Source organism: Vigna unguiculata, chromosome 6 (genome assembly GCF_004118075.2).
Source record: "Vigna unguiculata cultivar IT97K-499-35 chromosome 6, ASM411807v1, whole genome shotgun sequence".
NCBI lineage: Eukaryota > Viridiplantae > Streptophyta > Magnoliopsida > Fabales > Fabaceae > Vigna > Vigna unguiculata.
Window position 1 is genome coordinate 29662760 of NC_040284.1, and position 10990 is coordinate 29673749.

Here is a 10990-nt window from a genome sequence, read left to right on the forward strand (position 1 = left end):
GAAAGATAAGTAATTAATAATGTTCGTAAATCATTTAATTTATTCCTAAAAAGATAAATTTAACAAAATATATATGTTACCACAAACTTCGAACAAAAAGATATAACAAGGTGAAATTATAAACAATACATAAAAGAAGATTTTTATCTTTTCAAGTGATAGTGAGAATGTCTAAAAATATATTATTATATACAGTTTGATCACAAAATTTAATCATTTGATAACCATACTTAACATTTGAACTATTTATAGTATTTAACATATTTTTACTTAGATATTAATCTAATGTCTTTTAACATGTAAAAAATAATTAAATAATTAAATTTAAAATTTATTTATTTATTTTTAAAATTTAGAATTAAAATATATAAAAATTTGAAAAAAATTATAATTGAACATTAACTTTAAAAATAAATATTTTTTTTATTTTATAAATATGAAATAATAAAATAATATATATTATAATTTGATCACATTTTCAATAATATTCTAATGTAATTTTTAACTTAATTTTTTTATATAAAATATTATTTTTAATAGAATATTTCAGAAGTTTTTTTTCTGGAGAAGTTATTTTAAAATGAGAAATTATATTTAATTTTAATTAGTAGTGTGAATTGTACAGTATTTATATTATATTATTTTTATTTTTATATGTATCTATAACTTATAATTACTAAAAAAACACTCGTATTTTCTGTCAATTTTGTTTTGAATTTTTTTTTGTAAAAAATACTTCTAAATTTTGTTATGAAAAAAAATTTGCAGAAAATTGCTGTCAATTTTTTTGTAAAATATTTTGTATAAAACACTTTCCGCAACAAATTTTGTAAGAAATACTTGCGAATTTTATAATTTTGTAAGAAATAATTATCCACGAAGGAATTACTTACCAATTAAAATTCTTATAAAAGATAGCAGGAAACAATCTTTTCTTACAAATCTTTTTAACAAATTCGTAAGAAAATTTTCATTTAATATGAAAATTTTTAATAATAAATATATATCTATATTAAGAGAATTTTTTCTTACTAATATTTTTAACAAATTTGCAAGAAAATTTTGTTATTATACGAGAATTTTTAATAATAAATATATATATATATATATATATATGAGAGAATTTCGTACACATTTCATAAATTTAATTTCACTTTTTATAATATTATTGATCCAGTAATTGTTATATTGATTTTAAAAAATTCATGAATTTCATTTTATTTTATTTTTATTTTATTATATATATAGTTTTTATCCTATCATTTATATTTTTCTTATTATTATTTTTAATTTTTTCTTAAATTTTAAAAAATCATACATATAGGGCAACTACACTTTTATGTCTGCTGATCATCTATAAAGAGAATTCTCTTTGCCACAATTATTATTCTTCATCCTTTATTATGAATTATTTTTTTTAAGACATAATTATTATTTTTTACATGTTTTTTTATATAATTGGCTTAACAATTATTTTTTTCTTTCCATTCATCGGCACCTTATTTTATCTCATTTTCTTTATTAAATTTACTTTATTTTTAATAAATATAATATTATTTTATATATTAACTTAATAATATTAATTATCTACTAGTATAATATTATTTAATTATCGCATCCGAATTTACCTTAGTAATATCTCTCTTCGATGTTCACATCTTCTTTATTGTTTTATTCTTTAATTAATTTTTTATATTAAAATTATTATTTTATCAACTTTTTTCTTCAAATAACTATTTTTTAAGATTTAATGATTTTTCTCAATTCAACCTTTTCTTAAAACTTAATAATTTTGTAATTAAAAAACTATCTAAAAAAATCTTTATAATTATATAATAAAAATATTTATATTTAATTTGGCAACTACAATAATAAAAATATTATTATTAATTTTATTATTTTTTACTACAATAAAAAAATTAATAGATTTTCACTAATATTATTTTGATATATTAATGTGAAAACTCCCTCACTTCTCCACTTTTCTGAACAATGTACTTGCATGCATGTGGACCACACGCAGAGGAGCAGCGCGTGAGAAGCTTTTGTGGAAAATTAAAAAATTCCAACGGCTAGATGAGATGTGTGAAATTAACTGAGTGGAAGATCTCTGTGTCCGTACAATTGGAAGATGTGACTAAACAACTTTTTGTAAAATAATCCTTTTAAAGCATTACTATTATATTATAATAATATTTATTTATACATTTCAATTTTCAATTTTCTTCATCAGAGGATCATGCTTGGGCTTTCAGTAAAATGACCGGATGCAGCCGGTGGAAAGCGTGGTTGAGAAACCGGGAGAAGCGGTATGCAGGTAGACAGTGGGTCCCACGTGAGTGCTCAAACTTTGTGATATTTTCACGCACTCACGTCAGAGAAAAATGTCGGTGATTTTATTTATTCAGTGTTTGTTTGACGTATAAGGTAGACATTGCCCCAGCTTCACATATGGTTCGGTATATATTCTTTCATCATCATTGTTTCAAATTTTGGATTGAGTATTTATTATTTGGTCAAAAATTATTAGTTAATATATATATATATATATATATTTTTTATTTAAGAACGTATAAATTTAAATATTATGAATCGATTGTAACTCGAATTATCAATTTTCACCAACAAAATATAATCGCGCACAACATGTAAAATCGTCATTTTTGTGATTAGATTATTTATAAAAATAAAAGGTGGAATTTGATATAAAAATACACAAAGAAAGAGCACATGGGAAGTAAGAGGAAATGATCTATAAAAGGTGGAGTTTGACCAAAGATGAGAGTAAAGCTACAAACTTTGACACTAGTTGTATTGCTCCTACTTACTAGACATCCATTATGCAGATGATGGGTTTGAGAGGGTCACGTTAACACCTAAATGCCCCAATTTTCTGTCCATTCAATACTGCAGTTTTCTTCTTCTCTTCTTGCTTGCTTTATTATTGGAACACTGAACCATCCCCACCAACCTCTTTCCTTGTCTTTTTACATTTTCTTATGTCTCCTTAAAATTGTCATTTCTAATGGATGTAGGAAAGTGAAAAACTGCACGAAGCGATGTTATTTGCAAGTTTGATGAAAACTACATAATCCTGAACCCTCTTTGAGTGCGTATCAAGAATATTTATTGGTCGAAGAACAGCACATATTATAATGGCGACCCTGTCCCCCATCATAACAACATGTTTATTCTTCTTCTCAGATTTGTTGCAAATAAATGTCTATCACAGCCTAAAATCGGGTTTTTCTTACCATTATGTATAAACATTACAGCAAAAATAAAACTAAAATGCGGTGAGCGTGGATCGAACACGCGACCTTCAGATCTTCAGTCTGACGCTCTCCCAACTGAGCTATCCCCGCCGGTTGTTGTTTCTTTATAATTAATAAATAGAAAGCTAAAACATTTAGAAAGAACATAACATAACATATACGAGGTTGAGATAGACCAATCAAAGTTCATTTTTTTCATTAATGCGTTCTGTGTAACGTTTCACGAAATCACCTTTCATTTGCAATGTGAAAAGAAGAAAAAAATTTTGAAAGGGACTGAATACTTGTAACGAAAGAAACGTGGTGGTGGAGAGAAAAGTGAAGAGGGAGAGACACAAGTGGTGTGTTTATTCTGTTTTGATTGAGGAAGTTAGGGTTCTGATTTTGTCACCGAGGAATATCTTGAATAGAGTGCGAAGTACACGTTTGACTCACTTAATTTGTAGAATCACTTTCTTGCTTTTTCATGCATTCCAAATTTTGTGAAAAAACGTACCTGGAAGCATTGCAATGAAAGCAATCTGTTTCGCTGCGAAAGGGATAGTCCAAAAACCCTTTCCTTTTAAAGCTTTTTCTTAATGTCAACAATGCAAATGTTGCGTTTCCATTTACCAAATAAGAGAAACTAAAACTATTGTTCCTAGTACAAGGTCCTATAACTCACTTCACACTGCAAAATCATTTATATAAACCCACACAACCATTTTATGAAACTATGAACACAAAATAATTGAGATGCACACGGAACAAAATATAATCAATTCAATTCGTCTCAACCAGAGGACAGTCTTCTGTTTTTTCTTTTTTGGCTGACTTCTTCTTAACTAAAATTAACTTACAATTGTAGAAACATATTTAATGAATTGGCCACAATTTGAATTTTTTTTTTACGAAAATAAGGATTCGATTGCACTGTTTTCAATTTTATTAACTCTAAAAATTACACCAAATAATGATAAGTTTTAATCAAATGGTTCTTATTTCAATATTTTTGAAAAGAATATATCTATACTGTGAAAAATTAGTATAGATAGAATAATTTATAGTTTGAGGGGGATTTAGGGATTTCTAAATATAAAAATAAGATGATAAAGATAAAAAAGGTGGCAGTTCATAAAATCAAATATTGCATCGGTAGTGTTTTACCTTTTAAACAATGGTTAAGCTGATGAAGTAAGTTTCTCCACCAAATACTGGGTTGGGCCTGAATGAAGGCTACCGGTGTGAGTTTTGTTATTGGGCCCAGACATACGGTTATCAAGCTTTCTTTTGTTTTCTCTAACTTTGTGATATAATGGATTCTCTAACTTTGTGATATAATGGATTATTATCTTGTTTTCTCACCTCAATCCCAGAATATTATTTTTTTAATGGTATTATAAATTATATTAACCTTTACGTTAAATCAACATATAAAATTAAAATTCATTTCATTAATACAATTTGAATTTTAAATTTTTTATTTAACCTTTTTAAGATCTTTTAAAGTGGGCAAAAATAATGTGCTGAACCAATATACAATCCAAATATAAAATTAAACCCATTTAAGAAATGGACAAAACTGATCAAATATCATGCTTCTAAAAAGGGGCCAACGAAGCATAACGAAGTCGTTTAACAGCACAACTCTATTCTCTTCATATTTCAACTAATTTTAACCTGATACTAACTAGCTTGTCACCATCTGCTATATGAACTTACCAAAATTCCTATATTGATAAGATAGAATAAAGTGAAAAATTTTGGATGGCAACTATCTCCACTGGTTAGAGATCTTTGTTACAAATGTCTGACGCACCCAAAGGAAGAGTATACTCTAATATTTCAAGCCTCAAACTCATGCAGATTAAAAGTGATAAATAGTTAATATATGCTTACGTAATAGATTATATAACAATATTAATGATATCTGAAACTCTTCACCTACCTATTTACATAGAGAAATGTATAATCAAGAATCTTGGACTAAATTTTGCACAAAATTTTAATGGAATCTGACAATTCCAAAATGGAATTTTGACTTAAAATAATTAAAAAAAAAACAGAAAACTAGGATGCAAATTATATTGGACAAAATCCCGATGTTTTTATTTCTTTAAAATATTCCAATCCGATTGGTTACTTCGAAACCAGTCCAATGAACTACGTAAGCTTAATAAAGTATAACTAGCTAAAAACATAAGTTTGCAAAGTAGAAGAGGATGAAAAACAAAACAGCAGTGAAAATTTTAAATTGAATGAAAAATATAGAAATTTGTCCACGAAGTCGACCACTTTATTTAATCTCTAGCTTTCCACTAATTAAAATTGAATTACTGTACGGAAGACACTACCAAGGTAAAACACAATCACATTGGAAGATTTCGGATTATATCTCCCTCAGAACAAATTTGTAACACGAAAAACCATTCAAAATTCAGAAAATCCCAATGAATCACATGTCCACATTTTCAACATCCACGATTGCTTGTGATTTTGGAGTTATTTGATGGAAAAAAATCTGTTTCCTGTGACCGGGTAACCATTCTAGCCGATACTCAGCAATAATAAGATTTGGATACACACTTATATAAATTTGTTTCATTCTACTCAAATATCAAAAAGATCACCAAGAAAATATCCAACAGAAAGATAACAGATTAACCCAAAAACAATAGTCCAAAATTCCTCAAACAAAATCTGAAAGTAAACAACTAACTGGTACGTTTCCTGTCACTCAATCAACAACCACATTACATAAACAAGTTGGGCTTCTTGGCCTTGTATGTGGTCTTCAGCTTCCTAGATGGTGGCCTAACCTTCTTGAACACCAATGGGAACTTGATTTTGGAGTTATGGAATTGTTTGGTGCTCTCCCTCTTGCAAAGCTTGGCTGGGATGGTGGCAGTCTTGATGATTTGGATGCAAGGGCACCTAACCCTGTGACGAGAAGCCATTTCATTGTACATTTGCTCAACTGCACCATTTAGAGTGGTATCACGGTACTCCTTATACATGTTGTGGTAACCGGTCCTACTCTGATACCTCAACCATATCCCGTAGTTCTTAATCTTTGTTGGGTTCTTCTCAAAAATCTGCAAAATAAAACAATATTAACATAGGTAGACAAGAGAACATACATATGTAAAAGGTCAAAATAGAAGGCCAAAAGAAAGCAAACAGTACAAATGTTAAATATCAAATAAAATGGTGTTTTGACAACAAAAGCATCTAACCTAAACATTACAATACTTCTGTACGTTCATTATGAACTGTTAAAACTAAAATCCCATTTCACAACAGAAAACAACATCACTGAATGTATTCAAAACAGTAAGAACTTTAATTAAACCTTACTCTATCCAGCTCTTTGAAAGCCAAATTGAGGTAAGAAAAATTGTGCAAAAGAAGGCTTGAAATGAGGTCAGTGCCTTTAAAAAACAGTCTTAAGCGAAATAACGATCTACTTGGCAAGTAAAAAGTATTCAGAATAGATCAACAACAAAAACGTATCAATGATAAAACCATACCAATACATTTTTTAAGTATTTGAATGAAAAATAAATTGAATACACCTTAGTCCTCAATTACAAAAATGAATAACAGAAATCTAAGGTATACTTCAAAATTTCACAAAAATGTTTATAATGTATTGACATTGAACATAGACTACAGAAACCAACTAACCAAAACAATAACTTAATTAGATATCTCAACATAGCCAAACAAACACACTGCGCAATACTGATACCAACATAAGGCAAAACTCATAAATAAATCTGCTTCGAAAACACCAACAACCACCCAATGCTACCAAATTATATCATCATTATATTATATGTAAATTCCATGTCCTCTAAGGCAACAAAAGAAGTTTAATACAAACAAATGCCCATGAGATCGCGGCTTTTCATCACAAGTTTCGACCACTTGAAAAACACATCAATTATAAGCATTGCGAATTTAAAAAGATAAAAAAAAATTAAACGCATAACAAGGTATGAGAGAAAAATTACCTCATTGATTGCGAGCATTTGACCATTGCTCTTCTTGACCTTCTTCAGCTTCCTCAAGAAATACCTAACCATAAGGAAAAATAACTAAAAAATTAAAAGAACATAAACTACAAAATCCATAAACGAAGTTAACTAAATCCAAATACCCTCTAACAAAATCCGTAGTCATCAAGCGGAAGATGAGCATTGCACAAAGGAACACTCAAAAGAAAAATGAAAGAAACAACATATCTATAAAAATCAGAGAATATACGAAAGCCAAATGTGTTTACCAGAACTTAGATTTTGCGCGAACCTCGTTGGTAGCCCAAAGCTTCATGCGGTAAATCTTAGGGTGCTGATCTGTTTCCGTTGGGAGAGCCCTCCCAACGACCTGGTACTGATGAAACTGCAAAAAACCAAAACAAACATCAAACGATGAAAATCACTACCATAGTTCCACGAAATCGAACGCCAAATAGTGTTGATTATACAAACCCTGAACGTAACCATTTCTGAGAGAAGACAATAAACGAAGATCACACTCTCTCTCTCTCCCTCCCTCTCAGTCTGGCGCTACGATGAAGAGCAAGAAAGTAGGGTTTTTTTGCATATAAAGAGGCTTGAAACCCTAGGTTTTAATTTCGGACACTGGGCTCGGGTTCGGGCTCACCTTTCTTGGGTTAACTACTGAAAGGCCCATAGATTTTATCTTCTTTATGACAACATTTGAGAATTGTGGTGTAATTAGTTAAATGAATTTAAATTTTTAATAAACTTAAAGTTTGAATTATCTGTAATATAATATAAATTAATATTAAAAGGAGATGTTTATATGTTTGTTTGAACAAAATTTAGTCATCCTATTTACTTTACGAGTATTAAGTTATTTCAAATTATTAGCGTTTTTAAGTTTGGAAATATTATACAATTAAATGGTTTGGAAATAAGTACTATTAAATGACCAAATATTAGCATGCCATTCTTCTCATATATTTCCATTAACAAATTATGATTTAATTAAACTTCATTTGTCTGCATAATTTCCTTTAAATTCAAAGGGGATTAACTACTGAACGACCCAAAGATTTTACCTTGTCTTTGATAACATTTGAGAATTGTGGTTGAATTAGTTAAATAAAAATATTTTTTTTATAAACTTACAATTTGAATTTTCTGTAATATAAACTAATATTAAAAGGAGATGTTTATAACCCTTTTTCGTATAAATTCTGTTCATCTTAATTACTTTATTAATATTAAGATATTTCAAATTATTAGCCTTTTTCAATTGGATAATATTAGACAATTAAATGGGTTGGAAATTATTATTATCAAATGAAGAAATATTATAATATGTTTCAATAAAAACAACTATGATTTAATAAAACTTAATATTTTTCTGTCATTATTTTCTTTCAATTTAATAGTTCATTTACTAAATTTATTCAAACATCTGCAATTGATTCCATGAGTTTTTCCACATGTTAGGAATTCAAAATGAATTCTGTACAAGTTATCTCTATTATTCAACATGTGAACTCAAGTAATGTTGTTACCCTTTCCATCTCATTTTTTATTAAATAAAATAATTAAATAATCAAGCATAAATCTAATTAATTGTATAATATTTTGAATCTGAATCTGAATTTTGAGAAGACTAATAAATTTGAATAACCTATTATACATTAAGTAATATTTAATTGAAAATATAAAAAGAGTGAAGAGTTTAAAAATTATGAATAAAATAGATTCACCTAATAAACGGGCCCTAGTGGCAGCGTTGGCCCAAACAACCCAAGTCCAAGCTAAAATACAATAGGTTGAGGATTATCTCTGAACCCCTAACGCTGCTCCTTCTTCGTTTTCGCAGTAACAACTGTAAAACCTACGAAGCTCTTCATCATGGTACGTATATGGGAAAGTGTCTTGTAGTTGCACATGGATTTTCGTTGATCAAAGGATTGAGAACTCTGAGATTTGTTTGGGAATGCAAGATTGCAATTTTAATAGGGTTTTTTATTTTAATTTTGTTGTTGTGCAGTCGAGGAGAAAGGTCAGAGAGCCAAAAGAGGAAAACGTGACTCTTGGACCAGCCGTTAGAGACGGTGAACACGCCTTTGGTGTCGCTCGCATCTTTGCCTCTTTCAATGACACCTTCATTGTCAGTACATTCAGCTTTCTTTTGCTTCAACTTATCAGATGCTGAACCCTGAATGTTAATTTCTTGATATTTCATAATTGCAGCATGTCACTGATCTGTCTGGGAGGGAAACCCTTGTCCGCATTACTGGTACTCTTCACTTTCATGAACTAGTAAAATTGTTGACCTTTTTTTTCATAAATCTTATGTTGGCATCATTTACCTGCTTTTTGTTTCCAAATTTTTAGTGAATTTTATCTTTTTCTATGATACTGAAGTTGAAAAAGTCCATACATTGGTTCAACGGTGCTTGTGTAAATATGTTTTTTTTTTTTCTATTCCTTTAGCTTTTCGTTTCATCTTGTATATCCTAGTCGTTAGATCCATGGAACTTAGGTAGCATGCCCGCACTCCCCGATGGAGTGAGCTTAGTGATAGGGCCTGCCCCTTTGTAATTTTTTTTATTTTACATCATACTTAATGATATTTGAGTTTTTCTATTCATGGAACTCTGGGTACATTTGTATTTGAACAAGCCAACAATCTTTGTCTTTAAATGAATTTTATTTCAATTAAACTCTTTAGTGGATATAGAGAAAAACTGGGAATCCATTTTTATCTCACCACCAAGCAAAACATTCGATGAAATTTGGCTTGTTCTTAACCTTTTTCGTGGATTTTGGACAATTGTTTCATTGATGTCTTTGATTTCTAACCTCAGGTGGAATGAAGGTTAAAGCTGACAGAGATGAATCATCTCCATATGCTGCCATGCTTGCAGCACAGGATGTTGCTACCCGATGCAAGGTACGCAGGCTTCGCTTTTACTTATATTAACCGAGATAGCTTACACGATCGTTTTGTTCGTCAACCAGTATAACTAGTCTATTGTTATGGTCATGGAAAGGGAAATCTCTGCATTAACAGTATTATTTATGTGAAGTCGTCAAGATTGATGCAGTTTTTCATATTTTCTGGAGCAGGAACTGGGCATAACTGCTCTTCATATCAAGCTCCGTGCAACTGGCGGAAACAAGACCAAAACACCTGGTCCTGGTGCCCAATCAGCTCTCAGGGCCCTTTCTCGTTCAGGAATGAAAATTGGTCGTATAGGTAATTTTCCTTTTATGAAAACCACTGATTTCTGCTTAGTGAAAAGCATTCTCATATTTTGTGCTGCTTATATTTCTAATAGTATGTTGACAACTGGGGCAACTTCACTTTGAATTGCTGTTGTTTTTTCTTTTAATATTTCATTGTAGTCGTTGTGTTTTCTGATTGATTTCATTTGTATTGCATTTGATTGTTAGATGAAATATTAATTATTTTTCTTGCTTTGTTCAGAGGATGTGACACCCATTCCTTCGGATAGCACTCGTAGAAAGAGTGGCAGGAGAGGTAGAAGGCTCTAAGTACTGGAGTTGCTATATTTTATTTTCCATACCAAACTGAAATGCCATGTTGATATTTTGCTATCAGAACTCCTAGTGTTTTTCTTTAGTCATATTGAACAGTGTTTTAATTGATAACAAATATTTGGAAATTCTGGTTGTTTCTTCGTAGCTTGCAATGGTGACTAATTATCTTCTTTTGCTAAA

General features: G+C 29.7%; 2 protein-coding genes and 1 non-coding gene across 3 annotated transcripts; 1 reads left to right on the forward strand and 2 right to left on the reverse strand.

Moving 5' to 3' along the window:
- Window positions 1-3292: 3292 nt before the first annotated feature.
- On the reverse strand, window positions 3293-3365 carry TRNAF-GAA. The gene has a single exon. It is a non-coding gene; the product is annotated as a tRNA-Phe (tRNA).
- Window positions 3366-5814: 2449 nt separating this feature from the next.
- Window positions 5815-7876, reverse strand: LOC114188773 (60S ribosomal protein L18a). Its single transcript, XM_028077412.1, has 4 exons — window positions 7748-7876; window positions 7543-7658; window positions 7271-7334; window positions 5815-6349 (listed from the first exon to the last, which is right to left on the reverse strand). The coding sequence occupies exons 1-4, from the start codon at window positions 7760-7762 to the stop codon at window positions 6008-6010; spliced, it is 537 nt and encodes a 178-aa protein (XP_027933213.1). The 5' UTR covers window positions 7763-7876; the 3' UTR covers window positions 5815-6007.
- Window positions 7877-9030: 1154 nt separating this feature from the next.
- LOC114187419 (40S ribosomal protein S14) lies at window positions 9031-10990 on the forward strand. Its single transcript, XM_028075674.1, has 6 exons — window positions 9031-9157; window positions 9294-9413; window positions 9497-9542; window positions 10114-10199; window positions 10376-10505; window positions 10737-10990. The coding sequence occupies exons 1-6, from the start codon at window positions 9155-9157 to the stop codon at window positions 10802-10804; spliced, it is 453 nt and encodes a 150-aa protein (XP_027931475.1). The 5' UTR covers window positions 9031-9154; the 3' UTR covers window positions 10805-10990.